This window comes from Marmota marmota, unplaced genomic scaffold (assembly GCF_001458135.2).
Source record: "Marmota marmota marmota unplaced genomic scaffold, marMar, whole genome shotgun sequence".
Lineage (NCBI taxonomy): Eukaryota > Metazoa > Chordata > Mammalia > Rodentia > Sciuridae > Marmota > Marmota marmota.
Genome location: NW_025999862.1, coordinates 2619642 through 2640659, shown reverse-complemented (window position 1 = coordinate 2640659; position 21018 = coordinate 2619642). Strand labels below are relative to the sequence as shown.

Here is a 21018-nt window from a genome sequence, read left to right as displayed (position 1 = left end):
TCCCTTTATCTTATTGATTTGTTAGGATGGCGACACTTTATTCTGTTTGTTGTATTTATTTTTAGCTTTAAAACATCACCAGGGTCTTGGGGCTGTGGCTCAGTGTTAGAGCACTCGCCTCACATGTGTGAGGCCCTGGGTTTGATCCTCAGCACCACATAAAAAATAAATAAAGGTATTGATTGTGTTCATTTGCAACTAAACAGACAAACACCATCAGACACACGTGCTCCCTTCCAGCCCACCCTCTCCATTCCCGTGGCCTCAGTCCACCCTGGAGCTGACCCATTTCTGGATCAACAATTGGCTTATTTCGTGAAGTTCTTTGTTAAGCACGTGTGTGTCCAGCTCTATATTGGACTTCTTTCCCAGTCCTCCTCTTGTTCAATCTGCGACGAGACCCGAGTAACTCATCCCGTTGTGCAGCTAGAGTTCTGGTTCCCAGCCCTTGCTCAAGTCAGGGGCGGCTGCTGGAGCCAACTGCGGGTGTGGGGAGCCTCTCTGCCATTTCCAGTGATGGGGGAAGAGACTGTCAAACCCTCTAGGAAATGCGGGAGCTGGGGTAATTGGGGGAGAGGCCCAAGAGGAAACATTTTGGGGATAGTCTGGCAAGTTCTGGCGGTTCTCAGACACAGTGCTGTTCAAACCCCTGTGTGCCTTCAAGAGGTTCCCTCCCACCCCACATGCCTGTTTCCCATGAGTCACACTGATAGAGTGTCTGTGACGTGCCTTGGCACCTCCTCTCATTGGTTCTTTGTCCCACATGCCCACGTTTCCAAGGAGGGGTCCAGGGCCGGGTGTGCTTTCGAAGCCACCGGCTCGCTTCCTTTAACTCAGCGTGGTGTCGGCCGAGTTAGAGACCAGCAGCTCATGAAATCCCCCTTCCCTATTCCCAGCTCCTCTGAGGTCACTTGTTATTGTTTGGAGGTGAGGTGTCCCCCAAAAGCTCACAGGTGAGACAATGCAAGAAGGTTCAGAGGAGGAATGTCTGGGTGGTGAGAGTCTTGACCCAGTCAGTGAATTAATCCCTGATGGGGATTGACTGAGGGGTCATGGAAGGCAGGGGGTGTGGCTGGGGGAGGTGGGCATGGGGCGTGGCTTTGGGGGATATATTTGTATCTGGAGAGTGGATACAAATATCCACTTGTATCTCCCTCCCTCTCCTTCCCTTCTTCCCTTTCTCCCTCCCTCTCTCCTTCTCCCTCCCTCTCTCTTTCCTCTCCCTCCTCCCTTTCTCCCTCCCTCTCTCTCTGCCCTCTGATCGCCATGTGAGCTGCTTCCCTCTGCCACACTCTTCCACCATGATGATCAGCCTCACTTCCAGCCCCGAGGAAAGGACCCGGCTGTCTAGGGACTGAGACCTCTGAAATTGTGAACCCCTAAATAAACTTTTCCTCCTTTAAAATTGTTCTGCTCAGGTCCTTTTAGTCACAGCAGCAAAAAATCCTGACTAAAACACTAGTCTTCTAAATTTTTGCCAGTCTGATAAGGAAAAAAAAATTTTATTTTTATCTAAGTATGACTTTCCCAGATTACTAAGAGCTTGGACTATTTTCTTATGTATTTATCAGCCATTTGAATGTGATTCTTATGGATTTTCCCATTCCCACTGAGTTTTTACAATATAATGGCTATACATTTTTTAAGTATTTTTAGGACACTGTGTTATATATAGTGGTGGGTGGGGTTCATTCTGGCATATTCATGAATGCATAGAAGGTAGTTTTTGCATTCCTGTCCCCAGTACTGTCCCTTCTCTCACCTCCTCCCTCCAGCAGTCCCTGTACCCTATTTATTTGCCTTCTATCTATTTATTTTTTATTAGTGCATTACAGTAATTTATAAAACTAGAGTGAATTGTGATATGTTCAGACATAATTTGTTCAACTTTATTCCCCAATTCTCCCTTTGATAAGGCTTCTTCCTTTTTTTTTGGTACTAGAGATTGAACCCAGGGTGATTTACCACTGAGCCATATCCCCAGTGAGACAGAGTTTCACCAAGTTGCAAGACCCTAATTGCCGAGGCTGGCCTTGAACTTGCAATTCTCCTGCCTCGAGCCTCCTGAATCCCTGGGATTATAGGTGTGCACCACTGTGTCCACCTAGGCATTAATTTTTTTTTTTTTTTATATTTTTATTTTTTAGTTTTCGGCCGACACAACATCTTTGTTTGTATGTGGTGCTGAGGATCGAACCCGGGCCGCACGCATGCCAGGCGAGCGCGCTACCGCTTGAGCCACATCCCCAGCCCAGCATTAATTTTTAATGTGGTCTGTTTCATAGATCAGTACGTAGATAGCGTAGTAGGTAGGTAGCAAGCTTTCCCCTCCAGTTCACCTCTTGTCTTGCAACTTTTAAAATCTGTTGTGGGTTGTAGGTTATGACAAAGTCAAATTCATACATTTTGTATTTCATGTCAATGTAAGCAGGTCTTCCTGCCCAAGGTGTCTTATCCATATTCTGTGTTTTCTTTGAATGTTTTCATAGTATGTGTTATAGATTCCTGTGAATGACATGAAATAGAAAATATATATTTTTTTTCCAAGTGGATCTGCAATTAGCCCACGTTATTAATTGAGTAACCACCACCTTGTGCTACTTGAACTACAGCCTTTGTCCTGTGTTGGGGTCCCTCAGGTCCATGGGTTCGTGGTGTGGATGGATGCCTGGTTGTCACTGCCCCTGGCATTCATCATTCTTGCAGTAACCTTGTGACCCTCTGTGCTCTGGAGGGGCAGGACCCAGGCTGAGCCAGCTTGCGCACCCCATCCTTCTGCGGGCTGCCCCCCAGGGCTGGGCACGAGACTCAGCCGACTGTGAGGCCCCGGCAGAGCTCATGCTGGGTGTTTCAGTGAGTGACCAGGAGAGTCCTAATTATTAGGGAACTTAAGGGAGAGGCTAGAAACGGCTGCAGCCGTCACACAGCCGTGGGGTGAGAACAAACCCGAGAAGGGAACAACCAGCTGAGGGACAATGACGTTGTACGCCTGTGTCCACCACAGCTGAGCGGGCGCCCCTGAGCCCCAGGAACCTTTCGCAGGCCGCCCTCTTAGTGTGCAAGGGAGCTGCCCGGGGTTTGTGAGGCCAGGAGCCGTGCCCACCCTGCGCTGGTCATCAGCGTCCTCAGGTTCATGGCCTCCTCCCCACCCACCTTCCTGTCACTCCTCCCTTCCTTCTGTGTTTCTGGGCTGTTCTCAGGTACTGTCATTTCCAAATCGATTTTACAATAAACAACTGACTTCTGTTTTAAAATCCCTTTGGTATGTTAATTAGTATCATTAAATAGTTCAATATTTATTGGCTCAGCGAGGGAAATGGACACAATATCGTGTCTCCCAGGAAGGTGGCCATTCCCACCTGTGCTTATTAAAGTTTCTTTTGTGTCTTTTAGTGAAAGTTAACACCCTTCTTATAGAAGTCATGCCTATTTCTCATGGAGTTTTTTATGGTTTTAAAATTGAATTTTTGTGATTATAATTCTTCTATTACAGTTTCTAACTCATTATTGTTGAGATAGATAATTTAAAAATTCATTTTAAATTTGGCCATATTCCTAAGCTTAATAACTTTAACAGGTTTTTTAAAAAAAATCTTTCTTGAAATTTGGAACTAGATATTTGTACTATTTGGAAATAATAATTATTTTATTTCTTTTTCTTTTTGTTTTAGTGGTACTAGGGATTGGGTGCAGAAGCACTCTACTACTGAACAACAGCCCCAGGCCCTTTTATTTTTTTATTTTTAATTTCTTTGTAGTGCTGGGAATTGAACCCAGAGCCTCATGCATGCGAGGCAAGCATAGCGATCTACCAGCAGAGCTACATCCCAGCCCCTGTTTTTTATTTTGAAACAGGGTCTCACTAAATTGCTGAGGCTGGCCTCCAACTTATCCTCCTGCCTCAGTCTCTCTACAGGCTGGGATTCCAGGCATGTGCCACCATGCTCAGCTGTTTAATTTTTTTCTGCTATTTATATTTAGTATTTTTCTTATTATGTAGGCTAGTTCTTCCTGCACAATATGAAATAATGATCGTTCTTACTCCTAAGTCTAATGATAAGAATATTTTTAATGCTCCATCAGTAACTCTAATTCTTGATCTAGACTTAGTTTAGATGCCCTTATGATAAAGAAATCTCCTCTAATTCCTGGTTTGTAGCCTCTTCCATACTTAGAATCCTCCTCACACCTGGCATCGCGTCCCCGCCGCCTGTGGCTGTTCCCTGGGTTGGTGAGATGGGAGTGGACTCGAGGGGGTTCGTGTTGCACACAGGGAGGTTGCGTCGTTGTTCTTTGGGCTCAAGTTCTTTGCAAGAATTTTGGAAAGACTCTGAAGAATGTGGGCCACCTCCAGCCCCTCAGAAGGGAAGCCTGGGGTGTGGGGGGTCCTGGGAGCCCTGGGTGAGGACAGCTGTGAAGCCTGGACAGGGGACTGTAGTCACAGGAGATGACTCTGCCTGCCGCACGGAGAACAGGTCCTTGTCCCTGGTCCTTGGGTGCCCATCAGTGCCGGCCCAGTTAGGCCCACGTCTCCTTGCCTGGGACACGTAGGGTTGCTCACCCTGAAGCGCTTTCCAGGAAGGTTTGCTGAGAAGGGGAGCCGGTCCCAGCGGGAGTGGGTCTTTGGCGGGGTGGCAGGTGCAGCAGAGTACTAATGGTGTGCGTCTTTGTGTCCCCACACACCCCACACGGTAGGGTCCCCAGTGTTTCCTGGGTGAACAGAGCCTTACTGGATACCTTCTCCACCCCTCCCCGTCTGCTCCTTCAGCTCTAACATGGAGTGGGTACTGCCTGCTCCCGCTGCTTCCTCTGAGCAGGGCAGGATTTCTCAGCTCTCAGTGACAGGCCATTTCCTGGGTATTGCCTCCAATCAGGCCTCCTCCCCACGAGTGCTTCTGTGCCCCTCACCTGTTTTGCTGTTCCTGTGGCCAAGCTGTGCATGAGGAACCAGAGACTCAAAGAGGAAGCCCCTTGCCTCAGGGCGCCCAGCAAGTACCGCCCAGCACACACCTGGCCTGCGAAGGCCGGTCTTCCCAATGGATCTTTTTGCCCAATGTTGGTACAACAAAGACAAAGAGCAGGCAAATGCTTTTAGGGTTAGTTGGGAGACATGACTAGGGAAGAAATGCAGGAAAAATCTAAGGCACTAAGTTTGTGCAAGCAGCTGGGCGGGGTGGGGCATGCCTGTAATCCCAGTGCTCGGGAGGCTGAGGCGGGAGGATCACGAGTTCAAAGCCAGCCTCGGCAACTCAGCAAGGCCCTAAGCAACTCAGTGAGACCCTGTCTTTAACTAAAATACAAAAAAAGGCTGGGGATGTGGCTCAGTGGTTAAGCGCCCCTGGTTTCAGTCCCCAGTGCCAAGGAGAAAAAATTAAATCTGTCCAAGTCAAGTCCTGACGTTATGTTCAGATACTTGACACAGGATGATGGGGATCGGCTACTGTCTCGCAGTCGGCTCCCTGCAGCACCTACCTAGAGCTCAGATAAGGAGCCCCATGATGACTCCTGGCCTACGAACCAACCCATTTGCATGGTTTGTTTAATAAACAAATTTGCATGGTCAAAATGGTCTGCAAAGGGCTTGGAAGCCTCTTGGGTTCTTAAGAGAGCTGAGTGGTTCCTGGCCGTCTCGTCTGCACTGGTGGTTGGTTCTGCAAACCTTGGTTTGGTTTGGTTTGGTTTTCCAAATCATAAGCAGATGTGCGTGCCGGCGGCCGGCCTGGCTTACACACAGGCCCGTCTCTCCTCTGTGCAGCTTGTTCTGTCAGCAGTGGGAAGGGGCACCCAGCCCGCTGGACACCTTCCGCAGGGGCCTCTAACCGCTGGCTGCTCTTAGCAGCCAGGTTGGGGCAGGGGAGGCTGAGGGAAAGGAAGGGAGGGGCCTCTGGTCCAGTCTGCATGGCCGGAGCGAGGTGCCCTCCTGAATGGGATCCTAGTTGGAGTGAGCTCTACTCCGAGCCTGTGTAATATGTCCAGGCAACTCTACTGCCCTGGGCATCTAAAAAGAACCGCAACAAGAACACTCTCCTGTCACCGAGCAGTCAGAGTGACAGAGAAGGAGGGCCAGCCTGCCAAGAATGGTGGTGACGTGGGGCTCGGTAAGTGCTCCCTGCCTTCCTTTAGGCTCTCTGGAATTCCCAGGTCCACCTGGCCACTTCCTGTGGCCCAGAAGAGGGCACGGGAACTGGGGCTGCTCACAGGGTGCCCCAGCTCTGGCCCCGGGAGAGCTGTGTGCTGCCCAGGGTGGGGAGGGTCACTTCCCAACGCCTGAAGCAGGGGGACCAGGAACCTCCCAGTGCAAGACGGACCCAGGCGGAGGGAAGGGCGGAGGGAAGGGAGGAACAGCCCCCTGCCCTGGCTACGGGGAGGACAGTCATTTAGGATCCCTCAGTCCCTTCCCTGCTAAGGGAAGACCGAAGGGCACTGTGGACTGGGGCAGGCTGCAGACCTACTCAGTGCCACTGGCCACAAGACACCACTGCTTCACATAGCACTTCTCTCAGCAACTAAATAGCTGAGGGACTTTGGGCAAGTGATCAGACCTGAGCCTCGGTTTCCTCATCTGTAAAATGGGGCTCTTGGGAAACTCAGATGAGATAATGCATATTGACTCAGGTCCAGTCCCACGGCCGGCACTTAAGCAATGGGAGATAAAGGTAAAAACAAACAGAACATCACCGGAAGCCCCTTCCCCACCTTGATGACGTGGAGGATGAGTCTTGGGGGCAGGGACCTCAGAGCAAGTCCTGCTTCCCAAAACACCAGCTCCCTAAGCTGTGGGACAGTTTCCAGGTACAGGGGGGAAGAGTTGGCCTTTCTGGGTGGCGGAGGGCAGCTGCTCATCTGCAAAGAGAAGCCCCCTAAGGTGAGGAGGCTGGAGCCCAGAGCGTTCCCTCAGCCCAGGGCAGCTCTTCTTGGCTTCCTGTACCAGGAGCAGGGCTCCGGTGTCCCTCGGTCCCCACCCCTGTCCTCCTCCCCTCCCTCTGCTGTCCCTTCCCCTCACACTTTCCTCAGCACCTGCACCTCCCCCGACCCTGGTCACTCTCTCCTCCGCTGTCAGTCACCTGAATTCACTTTGGATTTCCCTTTCACACCAGCTTTGTGGGAACACTGAGATGAACAGGCCATGGTCCCTGCCCTCCGTGAGCTCACGGTCCTGTGCAGAGTCGGGGTGGAAATACCTGTCAACATTCACTCATTCATTTAGCAACATTTATTGAGAACCTACTATGTGAATCCTGAGGCCTCGGCTTTCCATCCTCCCTCCTGCAGGGCGGGGTGTAAGGGAGGGGTGGGGTGTGGTTGGGAAGGCTGGAGTCGCCGTAGCCCTGGCAGGAGTGCCAGAGGACTGCACCTGTGTTCAGGTCCCGATCTGACAGGGCGATGGCGGGCACAGACAGACATGGAGAGCTTAGCTCAAAAGGTAGTGGCAGGGAACAATTTGGTGGCCTCTCAAAATTCTAAATACAGAACTGCCATATAGCCTAGCAATTTCACCCCTAGAGACATGTGTAAAAGAATTGAATGCAGGGATTGAAACAGATACTGGCCCAACAATGTTCATGACAGCATTATCCACCATAGCTCAGGGGGAAACGAGCCCAGTGTCCACCATGGGTGAATGGATGGACAAAATGTGGGGTAGACACACAGTGGAATATTACTCAGCCAAAACACATGAACTTTAGATGCATTCAGAGGGATCTTGGAAACATTATGCTAAGTGAAATAAGCCAGGCATGGAAGATAAATACTGCATTATATGGTGTATCCAGGGTTGGCAATTCACAGAGATGGAAAATAGAATAGATCACCAGGGGCTGGAGGGAAGTTTAAGGGTACACATTTTTTGTTTTGAGGATGATGAAAAATTTGGGGTCTAGATAGAGGTGAGGGCTACAGCATTGTGATTCCATTTAAGGCTCTGAATTGCACACTTGGGGTAAATGTTATGCGTACTTGATATTTTTTTTTCCTTTGGTGCTGGGGATTGAACCCAGGTCCTTACACATGCAAGACAAACACTCTACCAACTGAGCTATATCCTCATTTTTTTAAGCTTCTTTTAAAAAATATTTATTTATTTATTTATTTTAGTTGTAGTTGGGCACGATACCTTTATTTTGTTTATTTATTTTTATGTGGTGCTGGGGATCGAACCCAGGGCCTCTCATGTGCTAGGCGAGCGCTTTACCGCTGAGCCACAACCCCAGCCCTATATTTTACATTTTGAGAGAAGCAAGTGGCAGGTGGCATGGGGACCTTGCTCCCCCTGAGAGGTGGGTCCGGATCAGGGATTAATTCACTGACTGGGTCAAGACTCTCACCACCCAGACATTCCTCCTCTGAACCTTCTTGCATTGTCTCACCTGTGAGCTTTTGGGGGACACCTCACCTCCAAACAATGACAAGTGACCTCAGAGGAGCTGGGAATAGGGAAGGGGGATTTCATGAGTGTTCTTGTTTGTGTGTGTGGCTGTGAATGGAAACGTGGAAGGACAGTGGTTTCTACCAGGCTTCTAAGCCTCGCTCCTTCCTCCTGCCCAACCTGGGGGTTTGGGGTCACTACTTGGCTTTTGAGCTTATGGGTGCTCCACAAACCTCAGGGGGTGATTTGTCAGGAGTATCAAATAGCGTGGGGAGCTGTGGCCGTTCCTGAGTCCCCCTGACCCTGTTCTGCCACGTCCTACCATAGTTACAGAGCTGCCCTGAATCTTGCCCCCCAACTCCATGGGCCTGTGTACCGAGGCCTATACCCCCAAAAGGACTACTTCGTTTAACATCAGACCCTGAAATCAGGTTTACTGCACACCAAGGCCTGGAAGCCCTCAGAGACCACCCTGTTGGAGTGACTGCACTGCCCGCCTGCGTTGTGAGATTTTTCAGCCTGCGCGAACGGGCTCTGTGGGAAGCAGAGTTTTCTGAATGAACATCCCCGGCTCAGTGATGGCCTGAAAATATGGTCTCTTTGACCTGTACCACATTGCCCACAGAGGTTTATTTTTACAAAGCGTACAAAGTGAGATGAATTGCCACAGTTAGCAATCAAATTGGAGTTTATGATTGCTTTAAAAAATGAGAAGACCTGGAAGTTTTGGGCTCACATTTCCACCTGGAAGGTTTGGCTGGAGGAGAGCTGCAGCACGGCCCTGCCCCCACCCCACTAATAAATAAGACCCACACTTGCTAATTCACCACTGTCCTCACCCGTCCCTGTTTTCTTCCAGTTGGGAACTGAATGTCTGTGGCCACTTATCACTAAGTTCATGCTGCTTTTTCTCAAGCCAGAGGGTTACAAGGAAAGTAAAATATTTCGAGTCTCCACATTTCCAGCAAAAGCAGAAAAGCAGTTTACATGACCTGCCTGCCCATTCTGTATGGGTTGCTGATGTAGAATTTTGGCTCTAGAGGTGGTTTTGTCCCCATTGTCTCCTCTGCCACAACACCACCACCACGGTCGCCGTCATATATATCCTATCTATTGGCCTCACGTGTGCAGTGAGCTAGGTCGTGGCTGTCCTTGCTTTGTCTTAGAGATAAAGCAGGGAGACAAAGAGCAAAGGTGTGGTGGTGCACGCTTGTAATCCCAGTGACTTGGGAGGCTGAGGCAGGAGGATCACAAGTTTGAGGCCAGCCTTGGCAACTTAGCAAGACCCTGAGCAAGTTTGCAAGACCCTGTCTCAAAATAAAAAAGGACTCGGGATGCAGCTCAGCAGCAAAGTGCCCCTGAGTTCAATCACCAGTACCAAAAAGTAAAAAATAAATGGCTGCAAGGAGGGTTTTGAAAGATGAGCTCTAAGCAGCCCGTGGGACAGTCTGCTGACCCCTGCCGGAGCTTTAGTCTGTACAGCAGTGACTGCCAGGCTTGGAATGTCGGAGGGCTGGGACATTTGGGCCAGGGGCCTCAGGGTTGACCTGTAAACTCAGCCACCTCAATGATAAAGCCTGAGCCCTCACCACACGGCCCCGCTGCGGTTCCCTGGAGGCTCTCCCAGAAGCCCCTGGGGGGCATAATCCAGGCAGGTTCCCCCAGCCAGGTGGGGCAAGCACCTGGCTTGGTAAAGGAATTGCAGGTGACCGTGATTCATGTGGCACTGCCCCTCGTGGGAGCCAGACTTTAGAGACCGGTCACAGGAGCCAAGGAGGTCATCATCCCAGCCGTTGTCTGCATCCCAAACCTGCACCCTCAGGGGACCCCCTGTGGTCAGAAGCACATCCCCAAAGTCCAGCCGAGTCATCCATCTGGGGTTGTTATTGTTCCATACAGTGCCGGTCCTCAGCTCCTGGCCACCAAAGAAGACCTTCACATAGGCGTCTGTAGCACTACCATAGTCTCCCCACAGATTCCACGCTTGGACGATGGTCACCTCCAGCCGTGCCAGGCCCCTCTGGCGTGGACAGCAGTCTTGGTTGGTGACTGCTGAGCCGTGGCACACGCACTGGCACGGGTCATGGGGACTTTTCTGTTGCCCAGGCGAGCAGGGCCGGCTGCAGTCCCTCCAGCGTGCCTTGCCCATCAGGTACTTGCTCACGGCCTGCCTCAGCGCCTCCCGCCGCGGGTCCTGGCCGTCCACCAGGAAGTGCAGGGGCTCCAGGCTGTAGTCCACCAGGCCGGGGCTGCTGATCAGCGAAGCCACCCAGGCTGAGTACTGCTCGGGCCCAGCCTGGTTCCCGAATAGCAGGTCTCGCAAGGAGGCGTGGCGGCCGCCGACCACCTCGGAGTGGCGCTCGTGGTAGGTCTGGTGGAAGGAGGTTATCATCTTGTGCCGCTGCTTCTTCTCCTCGCAGGCCTTGAACTCGGATGAGGACTCGGCATGGCCACCGATGCTCACCTGGGCCTCCACAGCCAGGCAGTCCCCCACCTCGTCGGCCGTGAGCCCATCCAAGGCCAGTGCACAGGTGCGCAGGGCCGTGAGGGCTGAGACGCGGCCACCCAGCTCCACGGACCGGATGAAGTGGGTGCCGTAGTTGTGGATGAGCCTGAGGTAGTCAGGCTCGGTGGAGGTGTTGAGGTGGGGGGGCAGGTCCCCAAGTGCCCTCTTGAAATCAGGGTGCAGTGGGGGTTTGTGCACCACATGGAAACTGTGGGGAGAGAGAAACATCAGGTGAGCCCGAGGGTGGGTAGTGTTTTCCCCACTCAATAACTCCTTCAAGACTTCCCAAGTTCAAGTGTGAGTGGGAACAACCAAGACTTGAACCCAGTGCCCTTGGCTCCGATGCCAAAGCTTGGGCACTATCGCTCCTTGGTGATGAGCTACGTGACATAGGTCTTGCCTCATTAAATGAAGCATTGTATTTTCTGGTTATAAAAGCATGGATGGTATCTACCTCGCTTTTTTATTGTTGTTTTTGGTACCGGGGATTAAACTCAGGGCCACTCGACCACTGGGTCACCTCCCCAGCCCTAATATGTATTTTATTTAGAGACAGGGTCTCACTAAGTTGCTTAGCACTGCGCTGTTGCTGAGGCTGGCTTTGAACTCACAATCCTCCTGCCTCAGCCTCCCAAGCTGCTGGGATCACAGGTGTGCACCACCGCGCCCGACTCCCATCTTGCTTTTGAACCTTCACTCATCCGTTCCTCTGGCTCAGGCTCATGTGCCTGGGCTCCCAACTGCTCTGGCCATGCAGGCAGGAGGTGCCCTGCCTCACTGTGGAGGACTCATGGCCCGGGAAATCAGAGGAGTGACTCGGGTGGCCAGTGCTTGGTGTGGGACTTGTGTCCCAGGCTCCCTGTTCTATGGGGGCTGGAGTATTGACAGCTGTTGCCTAGTAGGGTCACCCTGACACATGAGCCAGGTGTGAATATTGGTTAAATGGATAAATGAGGCCCAGATCAGATGCCCAAGATCACACAGCAATAAGGAGGGAGGACCCAGCCAGGTCTCTGGTCTCTGTCCCTATCCAGGTAGGACCCCATGGGAGGCTGACAGTGCCCAGGAAGGAGGTAGGTGGGCTCTCAGCACACCTCCCTGGTACCACGTTAGGGCATCAGGCACAGTCTTGCTCACTTTCCCTCTGCCTGGGCTCTCAGTGGCCCTCCTAGATTTGGGCCCTCCTGGATGGGAAGAGTCCCAGGGGCTGTCACCTGAAGCCTGAGAACCAGGTCTCTGGTTTCCTCCTGGTGGGAGCAGCCTCCGAGTCCCCATCCTGCAATTCCAGAGCTCCTAGATGGAACTCAGGGTTTCCCCGTCCTCGTCCACATCACCTGCACCACCCCCGGCCCTCACCTGTAGAGGCGACACTCCACCGTGTCCGTGCTGAAGCTGTACTGGTCCTGGTGGGTCTTTTGGGCTGCGAAGTCCGCTGCCTTGGAGTGCGAGCCAGCCACAGACATGTGCACCTTGCTGCTGGGCTCGGGGGGAGTCACGTCCAGCCCCACCCGCCAGTCATTGTTGATGCTGGAGGCCGCCTCCCGGGCCACCTCCTCGGTGGAGCTGATTTTGGCCTTGGCTACTTGGCGCCTGCAGCTGGAGCCCTGCCCACGCCAGTGGGTGAGCGCCAGGGGCAGACGCTGCAGGGCGCCCTTCTGCAGGGGGTTTTTACAGAGGGTGCAGGTGCCGTCGGGCCGCAGGAACCTGTGTGTGTCCACAGGGAAGGAGCCGGAGCGGCGGAGGCTGGTCACGTCCACACCTTCCCCAGCCAGCAACGCGCCAGGCACGGGGTCATGGTTTTGCTTGCACTCTGATCGCGCAGCTGTGTAGCAGGAGGCTGGGGCAGGTCGGGGCAGCAACAGGAGGAGAATGCCTCGGAAGAGAAGTTGGGTGCCCATGGAGCTGTGGGAACAGGGAGCTTTGAGCTCTGGGACCCCGGGCAGAGGGAGGGAGGGTGGCTGTGTTCTCTGCTCGCCACTGGGGATTACTGGCAGGGATTCTCCTAAATGACTGAATGCCGGAGCTGTGTCAGTTCTACGGCTCGGTGCAGACAGGCCCAGGGAGTGTGTCTGCCTAGCCCGGCATCCAGCAGGGCTCCTTTGCTAGGAACTTACTAAGGCCTCCCTAACGGGAATCTGGATGGATGTCTTTGTCCCCAGGACACAACTGCTGCTGGTGAGGACGGGGCTCTGGTCTCAGAAGAGGGAACAGTAGCTGGAAGCCTGAGGACCTGCCAAGTCTGGATTCCGGAGGAGATTCCTTTTGGGCTCTGGAACCGCTGGCTCTCTTCCACCCGATTCTCACTCTGCGTCTCCAACTCTCATTCCTGTCTCTCCCACTGAGTCCTTAACAGAACCGGGAAAGAAATGAGGCCATGCATGCCCTTGCGCTCCCCATTTTCCCTTCGGGGTCTCCCTCCGAGGGAGATGTGCCATGCTGTGGGCGGGGTGGGGGGGTAGACGGGGGAACGGATGGGAGCTGTGTGTGCCCATGCCCTTGGCTCTGATGGGAGAGGGGCCTTGGGTTTGCTATGCACACCCTTCCTGGTGCCCGGGTCTCCCCTCCGGCGTTCCCCACCAAGCTCCTGGATGTCTGGCAGAGACCTACCTGTTGCCTACATTGGCTGGAAGTTTCTCCCTCCTTCTGAGATGGCTTGGTGCCTACCTATGATAGGGAATCTCCTTTCTCTCTCTCTCTCTCTCTCTCCCCCTGTACTGGGGATTGAACCCAGGGCACTTAACCACTGAGCCACATCCCCAGCCCTTTTTTATATTTTATATAGTGACAGGGCCTCTCTGAGTTGCTTAGGGCCTCGATAAGTTGGGGATGCTGGCTTTGAACACATGATCCTCCTGCCTCAGCCTCCTGAGCTGCTGGGATGACAGGCGTGTGTCACCGCACCTGGCTGGAATCTCCTCTCTATCCCCCTATGACCTGAGCTCCTCGGGGCCTTTTCCCTCTGGTGCCTGCAGGGACATCAGTTTCTGAGAAAAGGGGGTCATGGAGGACAGGAATGTCCCTGACATGGAGCCTTCCATGCCCAACCCAAAGAGGTGACTTGAAGGTGGAATTCCAGGACCATGCAGGGCCCAGAGGGTGCAGAGGGGAGGGAAGCTTCCCAAGTCCCCCTAGGCACCCCGCTCAGGGGACCAGCAGGCTTCTGCCGTGACCCTAACCCGGATCTCGGTCTCCACCCGGGCACTTGTCCTGTTGGCCATTTTTTTTCAGAAGCTCTAGTTGTTGCTTGAGGGGCTCTTGGAGACCATGAGTGCGACTCCATAATGAGGAAACTGAGGCCAGAGTGGGTCCAAGGCTGCCCAGGGAGGCAGTGAGGGGAGGCCGGGCCCTCTGAGGCCCAGAGCTCGTATCTCACGGTCAGGGCACTTCCTGCTCCCCAGGCTTCCCTGAGAGCAGCAGCCAACCCTCCCACCCAGGACCCCGGCCCTTACCCCTGCCTCCGCCCTACCTGGAGTCCTGCGAGAAACTGCCGCGGGGCCGCCGTGCTCCCCCGCCGGAGTCTCCTGAAATAGTGGCGTCAGCCCCCCCAGGCAGGCTTGCCCCAGCCACGTCACATCACTTCAGCTTCCTGTCCCACCTCCAGCTGTGGCCACAGGTCCCCCAGCACCCACCCTGTCATCACCTCCTCATCCGGCCCTGCTGACAGCCCGCAGGAAGCAGGCTGAGAGGCCAGAGGCTCATCTGCCACAAAAGCCTGGGCTGCGGGACCCAGGGAGGTACCACAGGGCTTTGTGCTCAACTCTAAGAGAGCCCTGCCCCTTCTGACCTGCACGTGACAGATGTGCCTCAGGCCGGCTGGCCTCGGGCCTTCGCGAAGAAGAGGCGAGTCAATCCGTGTCAAGTGCTTAGAACTGTGCCTGGCCCTCAGAAGGTGTCCGTATATGTGACTGTCCCCTCTTCCTGGAGCAGTGAGGAGAAAAGACGTCCAGAGCTGGTGTCCACTTCCTGCCCACCCCTTCATGCCAGCCCTGTCCTGGGCCCAGCAGGCACTGCTGAGAGATCCGAGGGGGAAGGCTGGGGCCTGTTCTCCTCCACTCTGTGCCCTGCCTGAGGTCAGGGAGGGGGAGGTTTCCATGGGGCAAATGACTCACAGGTCACCTTCTGGGGGGCCAAAGCACACTGATTCTGAGGTGGGACAAAGGGGTGAGTGTGGGGGGGTCAGTTCTCAGTACTTCCAATTGTGTATGTGACAGGAAAAAATAGCCACAAGCCTCAGACCACGTGTGACACCGTGTGTCATGGGTCACGTCTTAGGGTTCATCCCTTGAGTCTCTGTCCCCCCTGCATCCCCGCTCTGACGGGAACAGGGGCTCACACTGCCTTCTCGGAACTGGCCCCATCCTCTCCCCTTATTCTCCCAGAGATTGCGGCTTCCTGAGCCCCTCCAGCTCCGGCCTGTGGCCTGGCTCAGACACCAGGGCTGGGAGGAGTTTCATTTCCGACATCTGAGGAGGGCCGCGGGAACGGACATGAAAACCCTGCAAAAATCTATAGGAAACGAAAGCGAGGCTCTAAACAGGCTCTAGTCCAGCTTCACGGGCAACTTGCTGTGGGACTCTTGGCAAGACACTTTAAGCCCTTGCTGAGCCTGGGTCTCCTCACTATCAAATCAAAGGGAGAACGTTGGGATCCCCAGGAATCCTTCCAACTCATGACGAGACGTGCATTTAGCAGGTGTCCAGTGGCTGGTGTCTATGATGGTGTGGATGCTGCCCATTGAAGAGCCCCATTGACATCCAGGATTACAAGTGGACTTGGCTTCTGGTGACGGCTGTCCTGCTAGGTCAACCTTGTGCTTGAAATGTGCATTAAGCACAGTCACCCTCAGAGACACAAGTTTCAACAAGGGCACACTTTGTCCCTTGCTGACGCCATCCACCTGTCCTTTAAAACAACTCTACTGAGATGTAATTCACAAACCGTATATTCACCGGTTTAAAGTCCCCGACTCAATGCATTGTTTTTAGCCTGTTCCTGGAGATGTCCACCCATGGCCACAATCAATTTTAGAACATTTTCATCGCTTCTGAAAGGATTCCCCTGTTCCTGTTGAAATTCAGTTCTCATTTCCCCCCAACACGTCCATGGGTTCTCCTAGTTTGGACATTTCATCTAAATGGAATCATATGACATGTGACCTTTCGTGTCTGGCTATTTCATTTAACATTCAAGCTTCATCCGTGCAGTTGCTCTGTCAGTACTTCATTGCTTTTCACAGTTGACCGACTGTTCCAATGGACCACGTTTTGTTCATTCACACATCAGTTGATGGGCTTTGGGTTTTTTCCACTCTTTGGCTATTATGCATAATGAATCATGCTGCTATGAACATTGATGTTCAAGTTTTTGCGTGAGCCTACGTTTTCTTTCTTTTTTTTTTCTTCCTTTTTTTAGTACCAGGGATTGAACCCAGGGGTGCTTAACCACAGAGCCACATCCCCACCCTTTTTTAATATTTTAATTAGAGACAGGGTTTAGCAACAATTAAATTGCTTGGGGCCTTGCTAAGTTGCGGAGGCTGGCTTTGAACTCAAGATCCTCCTGCCTCAGATTCCCAAGCTGCTGGGATTAAGGCAGGTGCCCCCGTGCCCAGCTGAATGAACATGTTTCATTGCTCTTGAGCTTGTACCTTGAGTGGAATTGCTGGGTCCCGTGGAAACCCTGGGTTTTTACGGTTTTAGAAACTATTTTCCATACATTCCTAACAGCAGCATGTGAGGATTCCAATTTCTCCACCTCCTTTCCTACCCTTATTTGTCATTTTTATTACAGCCATCCGAGTAGGTATAAAGTGGTATCTCCTTGTGGTTTTGATTTGAATTTTCTAATAGTTAATGGCACATGGTTTTCCATGTGCTTGTGAACTTTTTGTTTATTTTCTTTGAAGAAATGTCTCCTGAAGTGCATTTTTGAAGTGAGTTGTCTTTTTATTGTTGAGCTCTCATAGTTCTTTTTATGTTTTGGATTCTAGAACCTTATCAGATATACGATTTGCAAATATTTTCTTCTATTCTGAGTGGCATTCTCATTTTTTTAGATGGTTTCCTTTTGAAGCACAAACATATTTCATTTTGATGAAGTCCAATGCATCTATTTTCTCTTTTTGCTTGTAGTTCTTATGTCATATCTAAGAAGGTTCGGTCTAACCTAAGGCTACGGAGATTTACTCTGAAGTTCTCTACTAACCGTTTTGCAGTTTTAGATCTATGGTCCATTTGGAGTTCATTTTTGTGTATGGAAAAGCATCCAATTTCATTCTTTTCCATGTGGTTTTCCAAATGGTTCTGATCCAATTTGTGTGTGTGTGTGTGTGTGTGCATATTGCTGGGGAAAACGGAACCCAGGGCCTTGAGCACACTAGGCAAGTTCTAATACTGAGCCACATCACTAGCCCTCAGAATTTCAATTAAAAAAAATAATTGTTTTTTATTGTAGATGGACACAATACATGTATCTATTTATTTATTTTTATGTGGTGCTGAGGATCGAACCCAGTGCCTCACATGTGCTAGGCAAGCGCTCTACCACTGAGCCCCAGCCCCAGCCCCAACATTTCTATCTTGATAGAAAATCTCCTCAGATATTGGCTATGGCTTTGACATCTTCCAAAATTCATATTAAAACCTAATCCTCAATGCAATAATAATAAGTGGGGAGACTTTAGGAGATAAATCTGAGATAAAAGGGGCTCGAAGCAATCTGTTAGTTGCTTTTTGTTCTTCTGCTTTGGGCCACATGAGGACATGGCCACAAGGTGACATTGGTGGAGCAGAGTGAGCCCTCCCTGGGTGCTGAACCTGCTGGTGCCTTGGTCTGGGCTTCCCAGCCTCCAGAACTGTGAGAAATAAACTTCTGTTCTTATAAATCACCTACTTACTAGGCTTTAAATGTTTGTTCTCCCAAATTCATGTGCTGGGGAGCAAACATTCAAACCATTGCAATTCATTTAATTCTCATATGTCACTGGTACTTGGAGGTGGGGCCTTTGAGAGGTAAGGAGAATTAGATAAGGTCCTCATAGTGGGCCCCCATGATGACATTAGTGGTTTTTTAAGAACAGGAGGAGAGACCCAAGTTAATGCCCTCGCTCTGCCTTGCCACGTGGTGCCCTCTGCCGTGTTATGCTGGAGCAAAAGAGGCCCTCACCGGACGCTGAGTGGATGACAGCATCACGCACTTGGACTTCCCAGCCTCCACGTCAGTGAGCCAAACTTCTGTTCTATCTAAATTACTTGGTCTCACGTATTTTGTGATAGCAACAGAAAATGGTCAAAACACCAGTCCGAGGTATTTTGTTACAATAGCAACAACAGAATAAGACAATCCATAGAACGCTTGAGGGAGGTACTGATCTGGATCGCATCTCTGTGTGGACTCTGCTTACTACGTAAACCTCATCTGTGAACTGTCACCAAGGGGTCCTTTAGCAAACAAAGTGTTTAGATGGTAACTACACATCCGAAGGACCCCAAATGTGGTGAAGATGCTGTTTTCTTCACCCCAGATAACTCTTTGGTCCCTTTTCTTGACAGGTTTCTGAAGCTTAGATGTTCTTCTTCCCCACTCCTAGGTGTTACCCACATTCTGCCCATTTCCCCCCCTCGTCTCAGAAGAAGTTGAAGAATCTTCTTTCCATTCCATGGAAGGTTTTATAGAAGGTGGCATTCTGCTTTGTAGTGGGTAGATTTTGAGTCCATGTCTTCAATGGTTATAATTCTATTAAGGTTTCCCCCTCGTCCCCCTTCTCTCTGTCTCTTTCTGTTATTAGTTTTGGCAAGTTATGGTTTTCTAGAAAAATTTCTGGTCTGTCTATGGGCTTAAAGTTGTTTATGATGGTTTTTCTCTGTCTTAAAAAAAACCCTCTGAATCAGTAGTGGTGCTTGCTCCTTCTTTTGTACCGGGGATTGAACCCAGGGGTGCTTAACCACGGAGCCACATCCCCAGCCCATTTTATTTATTTATTTATTTTTAATTTTGAGACAGGATCTTGCTAAGTTGCTGAGGGTCTTGCTAAGTTACTGAGCCTGGAACAGGTGATCCTCCTACCTCAGCCTCCTGGGCTGCAGGTGTGTATCCAAGCTGCTGGGATTACAGGTGTGCATCACCGTGCCCAGCACGTGCTCCCTTTTTGATCCCAGATATATTTTTAATGATTTTGTTTCTAGAATAATCTTGCCAAAGATTTTCATACATTGTATTAGTTTTATCAAAGAGCCTATTCTTGCCTTCACTGATCCCTTCTATTCTTCATTATTTCCCATTTAACTAATTTCTTTTTCTTTCTTTCTTTTTTCTGGTATTCTTGAGGAACTTCTGTTATCCTAGGGATTGAACCCAGGGACTGGCACATGCTAGGTAAGCACTCTACCTTGGAGCTCCATTCCCATTCATTTATATTTTTTATTTTGAAACAGAGACTTATCAGGTTGCCTAGGCTGGCCTCGAACCTGTGATGCTCTTGCCTTAGCCTCCCCAGTGACTGCCAAACACATGGAATTTTAAGCACTACCTCTTGGCTGTGAATTTCTAACAGTTAACACTACTCAGAGCAGGTGGTCTCTCTGACCCCCCCCTTCTTTGATATTTGTAGAAATTTTCTCTGTAATCAACGGAGTGTTCAGTTTTTTTTTTAAGTGCTCCTTGAGAGGAATATATATTTGCTAGTTTTTAGATGGAGGGTTCTAAGTTCAAATCTAAACACTCTTAATAGGTTAATTACCCAGAGAGTCATGTTCAGTTCTCCATGATGAAGGGAGAGCGTCTGGTTTCTCCTACAACTGTAGTTCTGTCAATTTTTGCTTTATGAATTATGAGGCTGCTTTACTAAGTAAGTTTAGTGTTGTTTAGGCTTCCTGGTAAGTTGAACTTTTTATCATTACGAGTGGCCCTTTTTATCTCAAATAATGCTTTTTGCTAAAATTTCTATTTTGACTGATGTTATTAACACAATCCCAACTTTTTTTTTCTACTATTACTTTCATTGTGATAAAGTATAGCTGGGCATGGTAGCAGAGGCCTGTAATTCCAGCAACTCAGGAGGCTGAGGCAGGAGGATCTCAAGTTGGAAGCCAGCTTAGCAATTTAGCAGGACCCTGTCTTAAAATAAACAATAGAAACAGCTGGTGAAACCCTCCTGGGTTCAATCCTTAGTGCCACAAATAAATAAAGTATACAACATAAAATTTGCACCTTAACCATTTTTAAGTGTACCAACCTTCTTTTGATTAGTCCTCACCATGGAGATATTTCTCTTACTGCCAAACTCCCTGTGTTCTTCAGTTTTAGCTGGGTCTCTGTTAAACTTAGTAGGATTTTGTTTTGTCCTCTGTCTGGAGTGGCCAAATGAACTGTGCATTAAGTCCATCTAACTTTACGGTGCTTATTATTCTCTCAGAATTAGTTTTTTACCATCATATATTTTTTTCTCATTTTCTTTCTTTTTCTGTGTCCTCCTTCCTTTCCTGCCTTCTGTTTGACTGAACTTTTAAAAAATTTTTGAAATTTTTTTGGTAGAGATTGAACCCAGGGTGCTTATCCACCGAGCCACGTCCCCAGCCACTTAAAAAAACAAACAAACAAACAAACAAAAACAACTTTTATTTAAAGACAGGGTCTCACTGAGTTGGTTAGGGCCTCACTAAGTTGCTGAGGCTGGCGCTGAACTTGTGACCCTCCTGCCTCAGCCTCTCCAGCTGTTAGGATTACAGGCGTGTGCTACTGCTCCAGGCTCCATTGAACATTTTAAAATTTAAAAATTTCAGTCCTTTTTCTCTCTATTAGTTTAGACCTTCTATTCCTCTATTTTTGATTCCTTGGTGGTTACCCATAAAAATGCTAACATATAACTCTAAATTTGTGTACCCCTGTTCTCTTGCCTGGGGATATGAAGACCCCCCAGGATATTGTTAATCAAGTTTTCCATTTTTTCATTCTGAGAGTTATTTTTGTTCTATTTTAATCTTCCTCCATGAAATCAATTATTCATACTGTTACCAGACACAGTTAGAGCTTGTTTGTATCTCCCCAACATTTGCCAATGCCTTTGCTCAAATCATCTTCCTTTCTCTTAAAGCACATCCTTTAGATGCGTTTTCATTGAGTATCTGTGGGAGCTCCCGTTCTCAGT

At 50.2% G+C, this 21018-nt stretch overlaps 1 protein-coding gene across 3 annotated transcripts; it reads right to left on the bottom strand.

The window, feature by feature from the left end:
- Nucleotides 1-8979: 8979 nt before the first annotated feature.
- On the bottom strand, nt 8980-14486 carry Prf1 (perforin 1). 3 transcript variants are annotated; one of them, XM_015500532.2, is made up of 4 exons: nt 14341-14486; nt 12989-13219; nt 12231-12776; nt 8980-11082 (listed from the first exon to the last, which is right to left on the bottom strand). In XM_015500532.2, exons 3-4 carry the CDS (start codon nt 12770-12772, stop codon nt 9954-9956), a joined length of 1671 nt encoding a protein of 556 aa, XP_015356018.1. In that variant the 5' UTR covers nt 12773-12776; nt 12989-13219; nt 14341-14486; the 3' UTR covers nt 8980-9953. The 3 variants fall into 3 exon arrangements, with proteins under 3 accessions (XP_015356018.1, XP_048665401.1, XP_015356019.1); XM_048809444.1 differs by having other exon boundaries at nt 13105-13219; XM_015500533.2 differs by lacking the exon at nt 12989-13219 and having other exon boundaries at nt 14341-14478.
- Nucleotides 14487-21018: the final 6532 nt, after the last annotated feature.

What these genes read in the sequence shown, in the direction of transcription:
- Prf1 (XM_015500532.2), bottom strand. Translation starts at nt 12,772, where the DNA reads ATGGGCACCCAACTTCTCTTCCGAGGCATTCTCCTCCTGTTGCTGCCC. An exon ending in GTGGAGTGTCGCCTCTACAG is followed by an intron (nt 11,083 to 12,230) that starts GTGAGGGCCGGG and finishes CTCTCCCCACAG; the next exon opens with TTTCCATGTGGTGCACAAAC.